This window comes from Globicephala melas, chromosome X (assembly GCF_963455315.2).
Source record: "Globicephala melas chromosome X, mGloMel1.2, whole genome shotgun sequence".
NCBI classification, from domain to species: domain Eukaryota; kingdom Metazoa; phylum Chordata; class Mammalia; order Artiodactyla; family Delphinidae; genus Globicephala; species Globicephala melas.
The window spans coordinates 6,453,466-6,476,219 of record NC_083335.1 but is presented as its reverse complement, the minus strand read 5'-3'; the positions used below and the strand labels follow the sequence as shown (position 1 = coordinate 6,476,219).

Here is a 22,754-nt window from a genome sequence, read left to right as displayed (position 1 = left end):
CTAATATCTAGTTCAAAGGAGACGTCAAAGTGAAGTGAGATTGTCAGAGAACGTGTCATGAAAGAAGTGAGGTTTTAGCTGGCTCCAAGCGGGCCCATAGGATTTCTAGAGTTGGAAAGGGCAAAGGGCATTTTAGCTGGGATTGAGGCATGAAAAAGATTCAAAGGGCTCAAATTTCGAAGGAGCAGGAAATAACACAGAATAAATCAATGCAAAGACAACAGGCAACAATTTAATGGAAGCTAGGGGCCAAGGCAAGTCTAGAGGTGCTGAAGCATCATTCCAATATCGGATAAATATAAGCACGGGAACAGATTTGACCCAAGCTGCATCCTCAACACATATTCATTCATTTATTCGTTCATTTCATAAATCAGTAGGCACCTGCTATGTTCCAAACACTGTGGTAGGCACTGGGGACAAGCAGTGGATAAAAGAAACAAAAATCTCTGTTCTCACTGAGCTTATATTCTAGTGATAGGAGACAGAACTTACCTGATGTTTTCAAGAAACAGCAAAGAAGCCAGTATGGCTGGAATGGAGTGAAGGGAGGAGGTAGAAGGTGAGATCAAGGAGATAACAGAGGCCAGTGGGTGAAGGGCACTGAGGCCAGAATTAATAAGGACTTTGGCCTTTACCCTGAGGCATTTAGGGTACAATTGGAAGGTTTTGAATAGCAGAGTGACTTGATTGACACCTGAATAGGGTCTGTCTCTGTGTTGAGAATAGACAGAGGATAAGAGTGGCTGCAGGGAAACCAGTGAAATTGTTACAATAATCCAGGTAAAAGAGGATAGGGACTTGGACCATGGTTTTAGCAGCACAAGTGGTGAGGAATAGATTGTGGACTCTGAAAGGATTTGTTGATGGATTCAACGTGTGAGAGAAAGAGAAGGTCAAAATGACCGAGTTTTAGGCCTAAGCAACCACCCTGAAGAAGGGGTTGCCAGTGAGAGAGAGAGAGAGAGAAGAATGTGGCAGGAACAAGCTGATGAGCGGGGCTGAGCCTGTGTCTGAATTCAGCTGAGCTGAGACTCAGAGTTAAGTGGGCAAAGACGAAATCATAGCACATACAGGTAGTGAGGATAGGCATGCATTCATTCATCCAACATTTCCTAAAATCAACCACTTTGAATGTGCCAGGGACACAAAGATAAATAAGACGTCTTTCCTGCCTGTAAGGAACTAACAGTCCAACGAGGAAAACAGAAATATAAATAAGTGATGCTAGTATATTAAGTATCATGGGTGACGTATTCAACATTTACCAAGTCCCTGCTATATGCCAAGCAGTATGGTGAGGAAGCAGGAGGTGTGTACAAAGTTCTTTAAGAGCACAAAACAAATTCTTGCAAAGGTTTGTAAAGACATTCACAAGGATTTTCACCACAGTGTGACATCAGGGAGTTGGCAGTAACCTAGACGCCCATCACTAGGGAAATCACAGCAATGTGGATATAGCTCAAGAGCACAGTGTTGAGTGAAAACAGTGGGAAATAGAGATTTACAGCCCAGCACCATCTTTGTAAATGTAAAAGGCGTACACAAAACACCGCATGTCTTAAATGATCAAGGATCTATATCAAACATATTGCAGCTTGTGTCTAGAAGAAGAATGAGAGTGGGTATTGAGAAAGACGAGGACAAATAATTTAAACAATGTAAAATAATATAAATAAGAGAGGGGCCTTGCAGGGACTGATGATGACAATGTGCTGAGAATTGAGGAGCAAAGTTAACTCTCTGCACCTGAGATACAAATAACAAGCTAATGGGAATCCAGCCAATAACCCTAATGAGAAGAATATTTCAGGGGGCCAAGAAGCATGGGGAGACATGAAGGCATGAAAGTGCATCAGCGGTTCAGGGAACACCACCAGGTTTAGTGCAGCTTGTAGTGGTTATGAAGAGCTGGTACTATTTGAATATTTGAACAACACCCTACACATGGAAGGTATCACCATTCTAATCAATCTGTCCCCCTTTACTACACTGGGGTTAAAGCTCATGCTCTGCTCTGCTTCCATGCAGCCAACTGGTGAGATTCTCTTTCAGCCTCCTTGGAATCTTTGCATCTTGTGACTACTCCAGAAACCCTAGTTCAATAGATCATCCCTGTTTACCATGGCCTCAAGGAATGTGGCCCTTGATCTGAGGCTTTCATGCTGGAGTTCCACCAGCAGCAATGCTGCTGCTCTGGCTAGGAGTGGGGTGGGAAGGGAACTGGAGGCCCAAGGATGCCTCGCATTCTGGGGCACCTGCCTGGGGCGGTTCAACCCGCCTCCACCAACTCTGTGCTGCCAGTTAACTCTCACTGGTCACATTCCAGCTGGAGTCATTTCCCAGCTCTGACCTATGTCTCACTAGCACTCAGCACGGTGTCTGGCATATAGTAGGGGCTCAATAAACTTCTCAGTTGAATACAAGCCTTCCAAAGGAAACCTAGGTCAAGGTGGATACAAGCAGGATGCAGAAGCAGGAATGAGAAAGAACTGGGGTTTGCTGTACTATGGAGGGTAAAGGGAAAGAGCTGCAAGAAAACAGGTGCACAGGCCCTTGTAGACAGGTCGCCTCTGGGGCACGGTGGGCATACAGTAGGCGTGAAATAGTAGGGAAATAAACTGTAAAGAAATTAACAAGTGTTTAACACATTTTCTTTTTTACGTATGTCAAGTAAAAGTATGAAACTGAATCGAGAAAAGGGAAGTATGTGGGTCAGTGCTGGGTCTGTGGAAGGACTAACACTTCCAGAGGTCCTGACACACTCCACTGCCCCTCCGAGGACACAGAATGCATCCACAGGACGGCCCAAAATCTCTTGGGGAAGGGAGGGCGTTACTCTCACCTTCAGCCTCTAAGGGTCACACAAGCCTGAGTCACCGCGGTTGCCACTGTCACTAGTTCAAAGTCTTCTTCAATCTAATTCTTCAACTTCATTCTTGTCCCCCACTCCACCTCCAGCTCAATTAGGCTCTGCCCCACTTTAAAAAAAACAAAAACAAAAACACCTCCAACCTAAGCCAGCCCGGACTTGGATAAGTGAACACTCTAGTTTGCTACGGGAGGCCCTTTCCCACGCCTCGGCTTGCCCCCGCTAAAGGAACGGGCGCTCTGGTCCTCGCCAGGCGACGCGAAGCGGTGCGACCTGTCTCCGCCCTTCCCGCCTTCCCGCCCGCCGCCGAGCCCGCGCACGCCGAGCCCGCGCGCCTTACGTTAGGCCCGGCCCCCGGTGCTTGCCCAGCAGCGCGCAGGCGCGCGCTTCTGGGCCCGCGAGGGGAAGGAGGGCGGGGCCGAGGGGCCGAACCCTGGGGGAAGAGGCGGCGTCGGTCATGTGATGCGGTTTCACTGTTTACACGCGGAGCGGCCGGAGCTTTCGGCCTCAGTCAGGCGCTCGGCTCCGTTTCGGTTTCACTTCCGGTGAGGGGCCGCCTCAGAGCGGGTGGTTAGCCGACGGCGAGCGCAGGCGGCGGCGGTGACTGCGGCGCCGCTGCCGGGGGGCGTGCAGCAGCGCGGCGGCAGCGGCGGCTGGGCCTCGAGCGCCCGCAGCCCACCTCTCAGGGGCGGGCTCCCGGAGCGAGCAGGGCGGACGAGAAGATGGAGGAGCTGGTGGTGGAAGTGCGGGGCTCCAATGGCGCTTTCTACAAGGTACTTGACTCCAGGGCAGGCCCCATCTTCGCCCTTCTTTCCCTCCCTTTTCTTCTTAGCCTCGGCCGGAGGCAGGCCTGGGGCCCTCTTCCCAAACGCCGCGCCCGGAGCCAGGGCGCGCTCGGCGGGATGTTGTTTGGGAGGGAAGGAAGGACCGGACTTCGGGCCTGTAGGAAGCCCCTTGAGCCCCGCTGCCTCTCCTGTATGAGGCCCCGGCGCCTGTCGGAATGAGAAGCGGGCAAGGAAAAGAGGGTGCCCTTTCGGGGACCGAGCCCCGGCAGGGAGAGCTGGGGATGGGCGAGGGCCGACGGCAGGTAGGAGATCCGGGCGGGAAGGGCCGGTATCCGCGCGAAGTGACGGTGACGGCTTATTTCTGTTTTCTTAAATATCCTCTCCCAGTGGGATCCGGGCCTGACGTGTGGGTAGTTGCCGAGGAGCAGGGGGCGCTTCCGTCAAGCCGCCTCCTGCCTTGCAAAGAGGGTTTGCCATCTCCTTTGGCTTCTCTTTTCCTGTCCAGCATTGGGACTTCGGAGAGCTCCACTGTTCTGGGCGAGCGGTGTGAAGAAAGAGTAGTAAGAAGCTGTGGTCGGTACCAAATCACAGTGGCAACTGATTATTAGTGACCTTTCTTTGTGGATTTCAGAAAAGATTTTAGATTCAAAAGTTTCAGGAAGACCCAGACATATCCGAGTAATGGTTTAAAGAAGTTGGTAATCTTGAATATTCGTGGCCCCTCCTCCCTTGTTATAAATGTGGGCAAATTCAGGAATACAGATGCTTCAGCGTCTAAAAACATTGGCAGCTCTGCTACTTAAGAAAAAAAATTAACCCTCCAAAGGCCTGGATATATGCCATGAAACTTCAGGAAATTATCATTATTGGGGAATTTTTTTAAGTGAGTGGAAATAATTGTTCTGTGCTCCAAGGGCTTGACTATCTCCTCTGTGTAATGTTGCAGTGAACTGTATTGTTGAGGTTTTAAATAGGCATGCATGGTTTTGCTGCGGGCTTTTCTTTTTTTAAGTTACACCATTGCAGACCTTACTAATATCTTACATTTTCAAAAGGAGGCTTAAAAATATTTTCCTATGTCGGTAGTGCGTCTCTTGGTCCATACTTGCTGTAGATCTAGCAGTCTATAAGTTCTCATTTCCTCTTGAATGTCTCTCTATAACTTCTGTAAGTAATGTCCCACCTTACTACAGTATCTTGGCGACAGAAGGTGCATATAGAAGGAAGCATGGGAATTAAATATTGCCATTGTCCAAATGCAATTCTTAAATCTATATAGTATTACATAAACGTTTCAAACGAGGTATATAGGAAAATAAACATTGACTTAACTATATATGTGTTTACCAATTTTATGGAGATTTTGGAGATCAATATATTTAATGAATGAGTAAAGTATGTAAACTGTTCCATACTTTTAGCAAAATGATGCAGTCAAAATTCTGTTTGCATTTTTTTCAGTGATCCATAATTCTGCTGGTTAGTTTGTGTAGAATCGTTCTGCTTCCTAGATTGGTAGTTTTACTCACTAGATTTGGGGCACTAGCTGTAATAAATATGAGCAGGGGCTAATGGTTGAGCGGTATTCTAATAGATCTGTGATATTAGCTTAGATGAGATGCCACTCTTACTGTCTTTTAGTGGAGTTTGCTTGCTACAGAGGGCAAGTAGTACATCCTGGTCTTGAAGGATATATTGTTCTGTTCGAGCAACCTGTGATTTGCTTCTGTGATTTTGCTTGCAAACTGATTGGAATATAAGAAAGACCCTCTATCTCTGCTCTTAATCTCCCCCTATTTTTGTTTTTAACGAAGTTGCTTAATTTGAAGGTGAATAAAAGGAATGGGTTGTCCCTTAGTTCCTTGAGGGGAAATATTAAACATGAACAAACATGTGCAGAGAAATTGCTGTTATGTTTATTTAGTTAAGGTTTTGTTTTTAAGAAAACCTCAAATGGTCTGTATTGGTAGAAAAATAGTTTCTATAATGACAAAGGTTTAAATTCTTATAAGGCTCCATATTGATGTGAGTTATAAAAGTAAAGCAAAAGTAAACTGAGTTACTTGTCCAGTGGGATGGGCAGAAAAGATGGGAAATAAAGATGAATAAAAAATGAACTATTATGGAGAAATGTTACATTTATGAAAAAATTGGGAACCTGGGTTCATCAGATTGATTGAAAAGGCTTAAAGAACTAAACAACTCAAACAGCTTCAGTATAATTGAATTCAGACTTTGATTTGCCTAACAGAACCACCATATTGTAAGGTAGAGTTCTCCATCTTCTGAGCACATGGTCCAAATTTGCAGTATAAACTGGGTAGAGTATATGCTGGGCACAGTTGGGTTTTTTCCTCTAAAAAATTAACTCAAACTTAGGATTCAGAATTACCAGAACCATGAAACCTAAACCCTAAGATTGTAACAACTCATTTCTATTTTTCCCTCTGGTGTTTTTTCTTAAAAACTCGAAAGTTGGATTTAGTAACTGTCAGAGCCACTACTTTTGTGCTTAGGTATTTCTTTGACTTAGAAAAAGTCATGTAATGAAAATTTTCTTCACATTTTCTCTGAAGTCTTCTGTACTTCAAGGAAGTAAATTGTTCAGGTCAACCACATGTTTTTTTCTTCCCAGTCTAAATAACCTTTTTAGTGTTTAGTATCTTTATGGAAGCATCAGTACTCCCCTTTTGAGTTGAGCATTTTCCAACTTCATACTCACACACTCTGAAAACCTCCAAATTATTCATTAAATGTAAAATTCAGTGGTATAAGAACTGGCTTTCTGATTCCTGCCCACTATGGGAATGTGCTTCCTGAGATGACTACAATCGTGCTTTTAACTGTTAACAGGTGCTGAGAGCTCTTGAGGTGCCAGGCAGGGTTCTAGGTGCTTTACCTCTCTTAATTTGTTTAATCACCTCCCACAACCCTGAGTTACCATTGTTATTTCCAGTTTATAGATGCGGACGTAGATGTACAGAGAGATGAGGTAAGTGAGTTACTACTAAGTGTCAGAGCTAGTAAGGGTCAGATCTGGGCTTTGAGATCAGGTAATCTGCCTTCCTGAAATGATGAAATTTATCTTAAAGAAATGAATTGGATTGGATTTCCCACCCATTTTTGTAAATTTCATTGTAACTTTGTATTTTTTACTGTAATAATGCCTTAGCATTATTTTGTAAGTACAGTTGCAAGGATATTACCATTGACACAAAGACATCACAAAATATTGAGCTTATGTATTAGCTTCCTTTTTATTAACTCTTGCACCTTGACACATTACACTGTAATTCTTCATATGAATGCCTATTAATGAAAGATAAAGTTAGAAATCTTTAATGCTCCTATGAAGTTTGCTTTTGTTACATTGGGAACACATAAGAACTGAAGCATTCAAAAGTTAGAATACCTACACACAGGAAAATTAATAACTCATTTAATACTATTCTCTCTATACCTGTGTGTTGTCTTTGCGTCAAGGTGAACCAGAAAGGATGCATTTTTCTCAGAATTTGTGGTAAATGCCCAAGTGAAGGCGAGTATTCCTAGTCATGCACTGTGGTTGGAAGAATTGTTGATGAGGTTTATTGTACTTTTCCCTTCCCATTGTTCATTCTCATACATTGTTAGTTCCCACATTCAAAGGGCGGCGAAGCAATAACTTGCTTTATATGTGAAGCCTTGGGTTTGAATCGTATTTTATCACATTTCATATGTCCTTATTGTCTATCTCCTACAGATTTTCTTTAGGAGGGATATTTTGCAATGCTTTTAAGTTTTCTCTAATGAGAATTATCAATGCACTACATGTGCTGTCTTCAGTGATAATGTAGTAGTTGTGTTCATTGGTGGTCAGGGGCTTACATTGAAATTTCTCTGTACAATCTAAGGTGTGAGGTATAGTGGGAGAGTAAGACTTCACCCAAATAGGGACAGACTTTCTTTTAGTTTCAGCAATCCCGGTGATGTAATGTTTGACTTAGATATCTCTAGTCATTACACACTTTGGTTAGTATGATTTTATGATTGCCTCTTTGGCCCAGTTGCCAGGTGGGGGATCCCATAATGATTTTTTGATTTTCTGTTTATTCCCCCTGATAAGGAGCCTGTGTCTGTCTTTTTTTTTCCTTTCTTTTTTTCATTTATTTATTTATTTTTGGTGTGTTGGGTCTTTATTGCTGCACACGGGCTTTCTCTACTCTTCATTGCTGTGTGTGGGCTCCTCATTGCGGTGGCTTCTCTTGTTGGGGAGCACGGGCTCTAGGCATGTGGGCTTCAGTAGTTGTGGCACATAGGCTCAGCAGTTGTGGTTCGTGGGCTCTAGAGTGCAGGCTCAGTAGTTGGGGTGCACAGGCTTAGTTGCTCCGCGGCATGTGGGATCTTCCCGGACCAGGGATTGAACCTGTGTCCCCTGCATTGGCAGGCAGATTCTTAACCAGTGCCCCACCAGGGAAGTCCCACTGTGTCTGTCTTTAACTGCACTTTTAGCACCTTTCTCAAACCCCAAAGATTTTCATCACTTTTTCTTCTGAAAGTCTAAATAACCTATTAGTATTTAGTATCTTTGAGAAAACAGCCTTTTCTCTTTCTATCCTAATTTTTAAATCTTTTTTTAAGTGTGCTTTTGTTGAGATGTAACTTTCTCAGATGCAGGAGTGTTTATGGTTCTGCATCTTTTATAAAATATGCCCCTCTCTGCTTTACCTCTCATTTATTTAGTGCCAACTATGTGCCAGCCATCATGCTAGGCACTAGACATGTGTGATTTCATTATTCACAACAGCTTTAGGAGGCAAGTCCAGTTCCCCTGTATCCATTCCTTACTTACACAGACAAGGCATCTGAGGACCAGAGACCATTTCTTGGAGAGTCCCGCAGCTGTTATGTCTTAGATCCAAGGTTTTGAACCTATCTCTCATTCACAGCAAAACTCTTAACCACTAAGTTTACTGACCCTTGTAAGAGCCCTAGCTCTCATCCAGTCCCATGCAGCTCCCTTCTTGTATTCATTCAAACCTATTCAGTTGCCTTCTTTGGTAACCAACCCCTCAGGAATCCGCTGAACCTATCTTCTCATCAACTTTGCTTGATGTAGATAGGTAGAGAGCACAACAAAACATAGTTTTCCATAGTTGTTGGTGGGTGAGGTGATAATGCTTTGGGGTGGCCAGGGAAGGGAAGGGTATGAGTGTTGGGGTAAGGCAGGGGCAGGGCCGAAAAGGAGGGTTATTGGAGAAAGTATGATGAGAAGCAGAAAGACGGGACCTTTTTTGGAATTTTAGCAAAAGGCCTCAGGAGTCAGAGGAGACCTTTGCAACCTCTGAGTTTCTTTTATTCCACTTATTACAGCAGCAACAAGAAGGTATTCCATGCCTTCTGTATTCACGTAATATGCAAACAGTGGCTAAAAATGACTGGTTTGGGAATAGTCACGCCAACATCCATATACAGGTAAGCCTCATTAACTCGAGGCGGTGGCCGCCGTAAGCTGTGATGATTACTGAAACCATTTTTGACACTCTACATCCGGAATTGCTTTTAGTGTCTTTGAAAACTTGGAAGCTTTTTTTTTGTTTTTTGTTTTTTGTTTTTTTGGTTTTTAGTAGTCACACAGTTGCAGATCTTCCTCCTTTGAAGGGACGTTTGATTTTAGGAAATAGGCAAATGTGGTGAATGAGTGTGATTAAACTATACAATAACTCTTTGGCAAATAGAAATAAATTAAAATAGAGCAATGAAGTAATGAGACTAACTTTTAGAGTGCTTTCAAGATGGATTTGAAAAGTCCCCAACATTTGTAAATGTTTTAAATCAGTGCTATCCAGTGGAACTTTCTGTGATGATGGAAGTGGTCTCTACCTGCGCTGTCCTCTACAGTAGGTACTGAGCCCTGTGTGGCTTTTGAGCACTTGAAGTGTGGCAAGTGTGACTCAGACTGATTTTTAATTTTATTTAATTGTACCTAATTAAATCGAAATATGTACATATGACCAGCAGCTTCTATGGTGAGCAACAGCACGGTTTTAGACAAGGGCAGTAGTATTGGAAAGGTACCTGATTTAGTGAGAACAGTTCTTCACCCAGCTGTAACAAGGTTCTCTTAGCTGACTAAAGGACTTAACATTTTCAGCATATAATATACAGTAAAGAACTAATACTAGTTACTGCCAAGGCATGCAAACATAAAATTTTAGGCGAGGATGGAGACAGAGCAAAGACATTTTTGGGTAAATAAGGGATTAGCTCCTAATAGGAGTCCCACCCTCAAAAAGCAGATTGTTAATTTGGTATTCGCCATCATGTAAACACAAGGGAGAAGTTGGGGTGGGGTGGGGGTCTGTTTTTCCTTTCTCCGTAATTTGTGGGACTTACTTTATAAAACTAAACGTCGAATTCCTCCAGCTTTAACTCAAAATCAAGCCTTTCTGTTGCTGAAGTAATAGGCAAACCCCTGAGAGCACTGGGGGCATGCGCCCTTATAAAATCTAGTATATTCTAAAATATCATGGTCAGTATTAAACTAGAGTTCTTGAAATACTCTGAAGAGAATGGGTGTGATTTAAATATGGCTAAGGAAAAGTAAGCAAGATCAAAATGATAGGAAGAAAATGTGGATTTCCCCCCCCCACTTTAAACCAGCAACTATAAAGATACACATACATGCTTAATTTAGAAATAATAATTTAGCCATTTTGAGTATCACAGAACACCTAGATTCCATTATAGTCCACCTTGATCATACAAGGAAACTGTCTTCTAGCATAGCTTTGCATTTATTCTTTTGCATGTGGATATCCAGTTGTCCCAGCTCCATTTGTTGAAAACAGTGTTCTTTTTTCCCCATTGAATTGTCTTGGCTTCCTTGTCCACAAAGGATTTACTTCTACCGCACCCCAAGCTGTTGCTCCAGGTCTAAGCCTTTGCTCCTGCTGCCCATTAGGCCTGCTGGGCCTCCCCATCCTCCACTCCCTAAGTTGGATAGGAACCTCGTCCTCTTCTGTTTGTCTTTCCTGACCAACATACTACCACCCCACCACCCGCATACCTTTCCTCCAAGGCTAGGATAGGAACCCCTTAGGCAATGATCCATGATAACAACTATTCATTGAATCCTTAATAGGTACTCTGAAGTTCAACAGTAAATAAAAGGCCTATATCACCCACCCTCAGGAAACTTACTGTTGGTAGGAAAATGGGCAAAAGACTATAGTGGGATAAGTTTATGGTGAGGATACTCAGAAGATGCTATAAGTATGTAGAGGATAGAATTTAACTTAGTCTTCTGGGTTTTCCCATAGCAGCTGACATCTGAACTGAATTGTAAAAGACCAGTAGGAGATAGCTAGGTGAAAAGAGGGGAAGGACAATAGGAAAGAAGGAACAGCAGCATGTACAGAGAGGCCCAAGTAGTTTAGCACTGCTGGATCACAGCCTACAAGGATGTGAAAGATGAAGCTTGGAGTGGTGAGCAGTGGGGCCAGGTCACAAAGGGCCTTTTTCAGGCAGAGGAGTTTAACCATAATCCTGCAGACAGGGAGAAACCACGAAAGGACAGAAACATGTACAGAACACACTGGAGTAAGAAGCTTAAATCTCTAAAGCCATTTTAAAATGAATTAAGATATAAAGCCCCTTGGGTTTCTTTATGCTTTATCCTACTCCTCTAATTGTCAAAACAAAAACAAAACCTCCTTTCCTGCACCTATTAAAAACTTAATTTTATAGAATTACGGACAGCATGCTGATTAAAGAATTCTTGATAATTAGTTAGCTATTACTTTTGTTATGTCCTTCTGCAGATTATTAGCAATTGCGTCATCAGATTTAAAAGATTTAAACCTCTGTACTTTATATTACTATTTCTTTTTTGCCAAGTGCCTGCGAGATTGAGAATTTAATTAAACTCTGGTAATTGGACTTTTAGTGGTATTAGCAGCACATTGCTTTTAAAGAGAACTTAGTGTACTTGTGCATATATAGATTTGAGATTATATTTAGTTATTTACTATTGTATTCTCCTAAAATTGTATTAAGGAGAAAAAGATAGGTTACAACAGATCTACACTGACTGGTATATAGCTCTGGAACAAGTTTCTTAGTTTCCAGTACTTCTAGCCTGAAGTATACCTTCAGCTTTGCATTGTAATTTTCAATTTACTTGTCTGTCTTTGTCCTATGAGATGCTGAACTCTGGAGCAATTCTTTGTGTTTTATTTTAACTAATGAGTATTCCTAGGGCCTAGCACATAGTAGGTATCTAAATATAGATGTGACTCATGAATGAGTGATCCTCACAAACTGACAAACTTTCACTTGAAGCTTCATTCTGTTAAACATAAAATGTTTGGTATCTGTAAAGTGTAACTGAAAACAAAAATGATGTTTAAGCTTAGAAGTTAATTTAACTGGTGTTTTTTTTCTTATAGGCATTTGTAAAAGATGTTCATGAAGATTCAATAACAGTGGCATTTGAAAACAAGTAAGTGTCTTGATATAATTTTAATATTTAGGTTCTTTAATATTTTATGCTAATTTTTCCTTTTACTCCTCATTTTAAAAAATTCAAGTGTAGTTTGAGTGTTTTTCAGGAATGGATCTTCATGTTACTGACCAGGAAGTTCGTGAACAACTCAATATTAAACCAATGGAATGACTGTTCCTGCTAATGACCTCAGAGATCCCTTTTGTATAATCTTGATCCTTACATCTCAGTCCCCTTGAATGTGAAGAAAGAAACCAGATTCTTCTGTATTAGTAACTGAGGGTTTGAATAGGAATATTTGTAAATGTTAAAAGATGAAAATGAATGGATTCATGGGTACTGGGAAAGTTGATGTGAGTTTTGTAATGTTAAATCTAAAATTGATGGTTTTAGTCATCTGGTATATTTTATTGGAAATAATTGTTTGCCCATTAACATTTTTATCTGTTTCATATGTTTATAATCATTAATAGCAGTAACTGATCGTTTCTGCTTTCTTCTGCTAGGTGAGTAAATAAAAATACCTAGAGGCCTAGGAACATTAGCTATACAAAGGCATCAATAGTATAGATGTTAGCATTTTATTGGGGGAGACAGGTCTCTTGACTAAATTTTTTTAATGCTAATAACGGCTATTTTCAGAGTAGCCATTCAAGAATATAAAGTACATATAACCTCCTTAACCGGAGTATAGATGTGGTCATGATCTTAGGATTTTACTGAACTCTGAAGTCTGGCCAACAATTATAATGTTTGGCTTTTATTTACCAAGAGAAATTAATAGTGTATCAAAAGCAGATTGCAAGTCTACAGAGAGAAGAAATAAATTAGTGGTTGCTTAGTGGCTGGTGGGGGATGGAGAACCATAGCTAAAGAGTATGGGATTTCTTTTTGAAGTGATGAAAATTTTCTAAAATTGACTGGTAATGGTTGCACATATCTGGGAATATACTTAAACCCATTGACTTGTACATACACTTCAGTGGATGCTTATATGGTTATGTGAATTATATCTCAATAAATCTGTTAAAATACAGTATCTGACCCAGACGTGCTATAATTAGAATGTTAGCAGAATCTTGTAGCTGCCAACAGGGCAAAGTACAGTTGACCCTTGAACAACATGAGTTTGAACTGTGTAGGACCACTTATATGTGGATTTTTTTCAGCAGTAAATACTACAGTAGTGCACGATCCAGGGTTGGTTAAATCCGTGATGCAAACCACAGATATGGAGGAACTGTGGCTACGGAGAGCTGACTATAAGTTATCCGTGCATTTTTGACTGCACAGAGGGTCAGCATCCCTAACCTCCGAGTTATTCAAGGGTCAACTGTAGTTTTCTCGGATGCCTAAAACGCATTTAGGGAGACAGATAAAAGGATTTAGAGTATCCAGCCCAATTCTCAGCTCCAGACAAATAGTCTTGGTCCCAAATACAAGTTTGGATAATAGAATACCTTTCTCTGAATACATAGAGCCAAAAGTTCCAGAATGTGCCTCTGCGTGATTATCCATGCATTATACACTAGATAACAGCATCACACCTCTAACAGAGGAATCTTTGATAACTTGGAGAGTAATTTTTTTTCTTGTACTTATACTCTTATCTGCTTGTTTCCATCACTAGGTAAACACTGTTTCCCATAAAGGGAGAGTTATCTTTATTTGCTACTCTTTTAGTTTCTCCTATAGTCCTTAATCTAAGGTATTAAGCAAACACTTACTTCCTCTGTGCATTCAAGAATGTATCTGTATTTGTTTATACAGTGATAGATCAGTTCTCATTTGTTTTCAACCAGATTTCTACTGTAAACTTAAAATTATTCTTTCTATGGACCTCCTAATTGTCTGCCGTACCGTAGCTGTGTACAAGTTTCTCTTCTAGCTGTCATCCTGGGAATTTGAAATAGATCAACTTTTTCCTTATGTTTGTGTAGTATGTATGAGATTCAACACTGGGTTTGAGCATGTCACCAGGATTTGATAGGTCCCTACCAAAGTAGTACTTTCCTTGCGTTTCCTTTTTGTTTTTCTGGGTTTTTTAAAACAAACAAAAAACAAACCTGATGTTTTGTAAAACTTCAGACTATATTTACCCTTTCTTTGCTTTCAATCATAAAGAAACTCCTATAATACCACATTATTTTAGATGCTTTCTTTTTGCCTTCCATATTTCATATTTTTTGAATAAAAAATTTGATTTTTATCTCTATACTTAAGACAAAATAATTCTTTGGAATGAAGAAACTTTATTATTATATGCTTTACAAATCAAATTTAGCAGTGAATCTTTAACATGTTAAGTCATTGAATTCAGTAAGTATATTAAAAAGTTTTTCTGAAGTAAAGACTTTTGTTTGTTTGTTTGGCCACGTTGCACAGCTTGTGGGATCTTAGTTCCCTGACCAGGGATTGAACTCGGGGCCCTGGCAGTGAGAGCACCGAGTCCTAACCACTGGACCACCAGGGAATTCCCTAAAGACAATTTTTTTTAAGTTTCAGAGTTTTCAAGGGTGTATAATAATACAGAAAAGGGGTTCAGTGTAATATAGGCCCTAATCATATTTCCACAAATTCTGACTTACCTACTGTGCTATCTTATATAATAGCTCTTCTTAAAAAAAAAAAAAAAAAAAAGCACTTTTCTCAATAGGATTTTACTTAGAGAGCCCTTTAGCAGAAAACCCAGAAATGACTGCTCTAGCAGTTGAATCCTCCAGTGTTTCTGCAAAGTTTATCTTTTAATACTCTATATCATTGTAGATATAAAAGAATAATTTGGTGTTTTTCAAAATTGTTCCACATAACTTTAAATTAAAAAACATAGGCAACTTACTGAACTCCTGTAGGCTGTCTCCATCGGGTTTCTGTGGTTTAGGAGACCCCACCAGGCCAGTGCATTGCTGGTACGCCATACTGATCAGCAGCCAGCTATCCATGGCAAGAACTGACCACCTCGCGGGATCTAAAATTTAAAGGGGGAAAAGTGAGTTGTGAATTGCTAATGTGCTGACTGCCCCATTTTGCTTGGGAATTAGAGGGCACTTAGGACCAGTTTCTGTGGTCATCGGAATGTGGTTACAATTCCTTTGCAAGTGGAAGTATGGTGATGACGTTACTAACACTTACTGATACTAACGTATTTAAGCATCAAAGGAAATTGCTGTTGTGGCCCTAAGTTTAGAACTCTTAGAGGTTGAAATTATTGGAAGAAAGACTTGTTTGGAAAATTGTAATGTTGATCTATTGTGTTTAGAGAAATATTCCAACTAGAACTACAAGGCTGCTGTGCTGCATGCAGAGTTTGTTGAAATGTGTCTATATTGCCATTATGCCCCACTCAGCAGAACACTGACAGTTTTAAAGCATTTGCTTCTTTAAACTAGAAAACCAAAGGGTCACACTTAACCAAAAGTTGATGGCAGCATGGTCATTGTTTCCATTAAACCAAAAAACATGTTAAATAATTGCATTTGCTTATTTGCAGCTGGCAGCCAGAGAGGCAGATTCCATTCCATGATGTGAGATTCCCACCACCTGTAGGTTATAATAAAGATATAAATGAAAGCGATGAAGTTGAGGTAAGTTTCCCCTGCCATCAAGTTATTAAGCACTGAAGAAGGGGGAGCATTTAATTTGCCTGTGCCTTTTGTATCCCTTGTCTTTAACACTTTTCAATCTGCATTGAGAATTATAGCTCTGATGTATGTGTGCTTTTGACTGCTCCATCTTAATAATGATTGGAAATAATACATTATGGATGCTTAAGTGTGGCTGCCCGAGCAGCACTCAGGGTGCAGCTTTGAAAGTCACCACTGATTTCCTTTGCCCACTAGTATTTCTTTTCCCCCTTCCCTCATTCTCTGAATCTTTTGTTTGAATAATATATTGTTAGTTTACAACTGTGTCCCCGTTCTAAGTAAAATGGGTTAGGAAAAAATCATTCCTTAACGATAGAGCAGCATCCTAGGCTTGCTTTAAGTAGCAGAAAATCCTCCTGGGATATTTGTAAGAACTCATCTGCGAGTTTTAGTATATACACATACAGGTAAAACATCTTTTCACAGGAGATGCTATGAACCAACTGCTTATGTGCCATTGATGTCTGACCAAAAAGTGCTATGGAGATGTAGCACATTGACAAAAACATTATATTTGTGATTTCTCTAGCCGCTGAAGATTGTTGTGACACTTAAGGCACTTGGAGTCTGCTTTATGTTGTAGTTGGTCTATATAGTATCCTTTTCTTCCTCCCTGTTCATGTACTCCATTTTAAGCTTCTTCTCTTCTCCACAATGCCTTGTTAACAGTTGAATTTCATGAGCATTTGTGGTATGATGGAAGCAGCTAAGAATCCATTTGTACAGGTCAGGTAAGGTGTACTAGGTCCTTGAATTCTTATTTCCTGTGCTAGGTACAGATGGTCAGTGAAACAGAAGAGGCCTCAGCCTTGACAAGGTCACATTCTAGTGAGGATAGCTAATATTATGGCAGTTGTAAGTCCTAGGAAGAGAAAAAGAGGATGAAAGGTGATGTAGGGGCAGGAGTGCTATTTTAGAGAGTGCTCAGAGAAGGTCTCTGGATGTCCATGCCTGTGTTCTTTTCTCTACAGCTTTATAGTGGAAATAGAATAAAGTGCTATTTATTTACCAAAAATGTACTCAGTACTTACTAGGTGAAAGGAACTGGGCTTGGTTTTGTGACGGATCCCAGTAGGGAGCACAAACAGTGTCTGTACTTGAGGACCTTTAGCTGTTCACTTTCCCCAGGAGACTACGAGCTTCCTGAAGTCAAGGACCAGGACTTTTGGTTTGTCTATATCAGAAGGCCTCATAATAGTGTTTGGATGGATAAAGGGGACTGTTTTTTCTTTTTTTCTCTCTCAACTGAGTCACATGACAGGTGGTAACCAGTGAGATGCTGTTGCTACAGTGACCTCACTAACTGAGGTTGTTGCTCTAGCTAGCGCAGAGCTGAAAGGAATTGATGGTCACAAGAGAGAAATGTAGGTTAAATCAAGTTGTACTGAGTCACTGTATTGTATAACCATTAACTTAGGTCTTTTGGTCTGTCTGTACCACGAATGCTCATAATAGTGATGAATAGAGGGGACTTTTTTCCCAACCTACTCACACAACAGATGGGAACCAATGAACCACAGTTGCCAGGATGACCCCGTTGTGTTACATAACAATTAACAAATAACTGAGGTTATTTCTCTGGCTAGAGCAGAGGTGAGAGGAAGTGTTGGGGGCAAGAGGGAAAGGAGGTTGAGTTCAGTTGTATTTCATCTCTGTGTTGTGTAACTATTAACTTCAGTAGTAAAAGGGAGACGAGAGTCAGAGCCTTGAGTTGCCGGTCTTCTCTCCTGTCCTCTCCTCCCCATCCTCCTCGTCCTCCCTGTGTTGTCTTTCTGCTTCTGAGTATTTCTTTCTCTCTCTCCATGTGTCTCTTTTCCTATTAACCTTGATTTGCTAGTGTCTTCACAAAAGGTTCCGTGCTGCACATCATAAGTGAACTGTGAAGTGGTCGCCAGAGAGATCAGTTTAGAAGAACTGATCCACAGTGTGTGAGAGCAGGAACGTGGTATCCAGAGGATTGCCAGCGTGGAGTTGTCCATTTTAGTGGAGAGGGGACAGGAGACCAGAGAGTGACCAAGGATCTGTCCGTTTAGTTCCCAGGATACGTGAATGCCAGGTGGTATCCTTAGTGAGCTGAGCAGTCAGCGGCCTTACCCATTCAGTGACCATGCAGCCAGGAAGTAGGCCAGGGTCAGTAACTTCCAATTTGTTATTTGCTTATTAGAGTAAAACAAAAACAAATCTATCTTTACATTTTTTAGATACATTTTCTTAGCTCTCAAAGTACCCAAGGAAAGTATGCCCAGGTTTATGAATGGTCATCTTTTCTTGAGCATTCATATTCAGATTACTGATTATTACTGAGGCAGCATAGAGAAATAGGAAAGCACTTTTTACAGGACTCTCCCAGGTAATCAGGTAGTTTCTGAGTGTGTGTCTATGTCTAGAAGTAGGGGTGCAATCTGGCTTAAAGTCTACAGCTTATGGGCTTGAAAGACACCTAAGGTCATTTTAAGAAATTTTCCTTGATGTCTGATAATTTATAGATTTCTGAATGATGTTAATCATGAAATATTCTATGTTGTAATTTTTGTGTAGGTTTATTCCAGAGCAAATGAAAAAGAGCCTTGCTGTTGGTGGTTAGCTAAAGTGAGGATGATAAAGGGTGAGGTAGGAAAATGCCTATTTAAATTTTTTTTCTTACGCGATTTCCCTTTTCTAAAGCCAGGTATACTACATTTCAGTCTGGATTTCTATTTGAAAGTAATATCTAACTTGAGCATTTTATTTAAATGTTTACATGTTCAGTATATTTCGTGTGTTTGTTAGTTGATCAAATAGTTTTTTTTCCTCTAGAGAATTGAAAAACAACTGAATAGGTATAGCTTCTTGTTCTTACTTTAAACGCTGTGACCAGGAATGACTTTCATTTATTTCTCACAGTTTTATGTGATAGAATATGCAGCATGTGATGCTACATACAATGAAATTGTCACAATTGAACGTTTACGATCAGTTAATCCCAACAAACCTGCCACAAAAGATACTTTCCATAAAATCAAACTGGACGTGCCAGAAGACTTACGACAAATGTAAGTTGGTATGCAAGAAAAGGCTGAGAACTTAGAGGTGCTATGCAATTAATTTAAAAGAATATAAGTTTTCAAATAATAGAAATCAATTTTTAAATTCAGTGAACTTTGGCAAAAATGGTTTGCAAAAGTAGTGAAAAAAACATATTTAGCTTTTTCCAGTTATATAATCAAGCCAACATTCCACTTGTTTAAACTTACTTGGTTACATACATGGCTAATGTACATTTGTTTTCTAAAATACACATTGTTCATAGAATTTTAAGATTTTGAAACTGGTTAATACAGATATTCTGTCCTAAGTCACAGATCAATTTCTAGGCAATGGAGATTTGTCCAGGTTTTTTCCCTTTTAGCTAGTACTTTCAGATAAATATGTAACAAGTAGAGCTTAAAGAAGCTTCGAAAGGTCATCTCTCTTATAATCCTTGATCTGAAGTAATGCTTAAAGACCTTTTAGAGAAGAAATTCCTTTTTAAAGATTTCATCAAGGGCGTATATTAAGTTTGATTTGGACATGTCACACCTTAGATAAACAGTAACTTGTATTTCACAATACACAGAAATCCTGCTTCTTGATTATAGAGATTGCATATGTATGTTTGTGCCTTCTGATTCTTATACATTTCCTTCTCTCCCTTAAGTTGGTCAGTACTTTTTCTTTAGAAAAGAAACAGCAAAACAAAATTGGGTATCCTGTAGCTATCCCCAAAAGTGTTCAACAGTTGACTCAAGAAAATTAGTGACCTACCATATGTAACTGAAATCAGGAAGCCTGCAGGGGAGAGTAGTTCCCCTAAAGATGTCACCTCTGGTCATCTAAGACCACCAGTAATCCCCTAAGAACATAACTGGTTTTTTCCTTTCTCTGTAATCTCATATGCTTGATTGGCCTGAGTATATCAGAAATGTACAGCAAAGGAACTAAACTGTTAAATGGATACAGCATATTTTGCATAAATCAAGTTTAAGATGAATCTACAGTTCTACTAAGTGCAAATGTCTCTGTATATATTTGTACCAGTAGTTGGTAATCAGTCATCTGAACTTCACAGTGGATATTGTTTTTATTTCTAGGTGTGCCAAAGAATCGGCACATAAGGACTTTAAAAAGGCAGTTGGTGCCTTTTCTGTAACTTATGATGCAGAAAACTATCAGCTTGTCATTTTGGTGAGTGTGTTTGAGTTGTCTATTTTTGGTGTATTTCATTTAGGGCATTTGCTTTGATAATAATGATGTCGATTTATATCCTTTAGTCTATCAATGAAGTCACCTCAAAGCGTGCACACATGCTGATTGACATGCACTTTCGGAGTCTGCGCACTAAGCTGTCTCTGATACTGAGAAATGAGGAAGCCAGTAAGCAGCTAGAGGTATGTGGCTTTCCCTAGGGATGGTTGTAAGATTATCTAGAAATAACTGTGTGTTTACAAAACTTGAATATGGGCAGCTTGTCCTTTATTTATTGTTTCTTAGCAATTCCTTATATTCTATATTTTGAAAAATTAAATTGTACAGTGCATAATCGTACTAAAATTTTTATGCCTGAGGTTTCAGAATTAAGCAGCAGTTTATGTATGCTAAGGAACTTCTGGCCAACTCACTTTTTACTAGAAGTTCATCAAAGCTGCTAATAAAATGAAGCAATGCTTCTTCCATATAACATGTTATCATTAAAGTACTAGAGAGTATTTAAATATCTAATCATATTCCTTTCATTATGTATGTTTATCTCTGTTTAAAAGGGTATAGAACTTCTTCATTCTAATTGGTTGTCACTCTTTAAAACTCCTGTCTTCAGATTCCTGCCAGAGGCTATTTCCCTAACTTACTATTTCGTCTCTTAAGGTGCATTTTATCTACTTTTATTAATCCTCCAATAATTTCCATCACCATACATTTATTTTCATTGATAACTATTTAGTACTTCCATCCATTACCATAGAAACTAAATGGATCTTAGTTTAATGTGCCAACTGAAGTATATTATTGTCAGATTCCAGAGTTCCTCATCATTATTCATTTCGTTAGAGGGAAAACACCATGCAGTTGAAATAGTAAAGAAAAAAAGGAGTTCCAAACTGCATTTTAAGAGAGAAGGTGACTACTACTAAAGGCTGTATTCTTGTAAAACCCTGTGAAACGTGCCACCTTCCAACTTACTATGTGATCGCTGAACTCTCAGCAGGAGAGGAGACATTCATATCTCCTTTTGCTACTTTGTTTTCCTTACGGCCATATGGAGGTCTATTTAATTGGTTTTTTACTCTCATTCTTTCTTGATGTCCCTGTGTTCACAAGTTTGTGGTTTCTTTAGTGATTCTCTCATAGCTTTTAGGCCAGAACAGCCTCCTTACTTTCATTGTGAGTATTGTGGAAATATACTCATTTACCTCTTCTTAAACATCTAATTCTTCTTAAATGGTCTGTTATCATACCTTTGGCTTATCATTTATCAGTGAATTATCAATTGAAAAGAATGAACCAGGTGAATGAACCAGGACTCAAAAAACATGACCTCTTGAAAAGTCCTAGGAATATTTGATACATTTTGTTGCTCTAATCTACAAAAAAGGATTTTATACTTTTTAAATTGTTTATAGTAGTTACACTCATTCATTCAAATTATCAGGTATGTTGAATAATGAGAAACTAGCGTGCATGCCTATCTTTTCTCACTACTAATATTAAAGAGATCCACATATTCAGATACGAAATTTCCATTTTTCAACATGAGCCACTAATATGTTTGGTTTTCATTAATGGCATGCTAGAACTAAACATTAAATTTTGATAATACTATCTAAAGAGAGTGATTATCCACAAGTTTGAGGTGTCAGTATAACCTAGTTCAGTCATCACTGAATATTTGAAAGAATTCATCTTACTTGTGGATCCAGATCACAAGGTCTTACAGACTCTGATCTCATTTTAGGTTGCAGGCACATATGTAAGATAAGCTGTAAATCTTTGATACTCTGTGATCATTCAATTTAATTACTATACCAAAATCTTTATGATTCCTTTACTCAGGTTGGGGATGGGGGTGGGAGGGTGTCTTTCTAATGTCATCACTTCATCAGAGGACTATCTAGGCCCACAGTATCTAGTGATAAGTTATGTAAATGGCACTGTTTCTAGAAAAAAAAATATATGCACACACACACACCCCAATATCCTTTAATAAAATGAAATGAAACACAACATTGTAAAGCAATCATACTCCAATGAAAATGAATTAAAAAAATGAAATGAATACAATTTTCTGTAAAGATGGTATTTAAATTTTTTTTTTACTTAATTAATATTGAGTCTGTCAGACCCAGTGAGCTGGTTTTTATTTGGGAACATTTGATCTGCTTCTTAAGTATTACATTGATGTCATTGGTTAACTAAGGCAGCCTTGCAAATAGGTTTGCAAAAGTTACCTTGGAAAATTGTCAACAAGCCCTTTCCTGTTAACAAAAATATATCAAATGGCATAGACCTTTAGTGACCTAAAAAGTACTTACGCTGTGCGAAATATTTTCTTAAACCTGTTAGTTTCCAAGTGAAACTGATTTATAGGTCCCTGATATACAGGGTCAAGATAATTTACATGGCTGACCTAAATACAGTTGTCTTAATAGTTGATAAAGCATACTAATCAGATGTGTGTTTCTCTTCAGAGTTCAAGGCAACTTGCCTCAAGGTTTCACGAACAGTTTATCGTACGAGAAGATCTGATGGGTCTAGCTATTGGTACTCATGGTGCTAATATTCAGCAAGCTAGAAAGGTACCTGGGGTCACAGCTATCGATCTAGATGAAGATACCTGCACATTTCATATTTATGGGGAGGTAAATATTTTACTAAATAGTGTTTTTCTAAAATAAAAAATAGTATTTTAGCTGGCTCATCTTTTGTTGATTTAAATCTTTTCCCCATTTGTATTA

At 39.6% G+C, this 22,754-nt stretch overlaps 1 protein-coding gene across 10 annotated transcripts in view; it reads left to right on the top strand.

The window, feature by feature from the left end:
• The first annotated feature begins 3,316 nt into the window (after positions 1 to 3,316).
• Positions 3,317 to 22,754, top strand: part of FMR1 (fragile X messenger ribonucleoprotein 1) — a 36,753-nt gene continuing 17,315 nt past the window's right edge. For 4 of the 10 annotated variants that reach the window (XM_030847115.3, XM_030847112.3, XM_030847113.3 and 1 more), the window contains exons 1-8: positions 3,317 to 3,645; positions 12,087 to 12,139; positions 15,633 to 15,726; positions 18,325 to 18,396; positions 18,670 to 18,818; positions 19,896 to 19,989; positions 20,076 to 20,192; positions 22,488 to 22,658. In XM_030847115.3, the coding sequence (XP_030702975.1) occupies positions 3,595 to 3,645; positions 12,087 to 12,139; positions 15,633 to 15,726; positions 18,325 to 18,396; positions 18,670 to 18,818; positions 19,896 to 19,989; positions 20,076 to 20,192; positions 22,488 to 22,658 (801 nt within the window). In that variant the 5' untranslated portion in view covers positions 3,317 to 3,594. The remainder of the gene's footprint in view (positions 3,646 to 12,086; positions 12,140 to 15,632; positions 15,727 to 18,324; positions 18,397 to 18,669; positions 18,819 to 19,895; positions 19,990 to 20,075; positions 20,193 to 22,487; positions 22,659 to 22,754) is intronic. The other 6 variants (XM_030847117.2, XM_030847118.3, XM_030847114.3 and 3 more) reach the window with 3 other exon arrangements.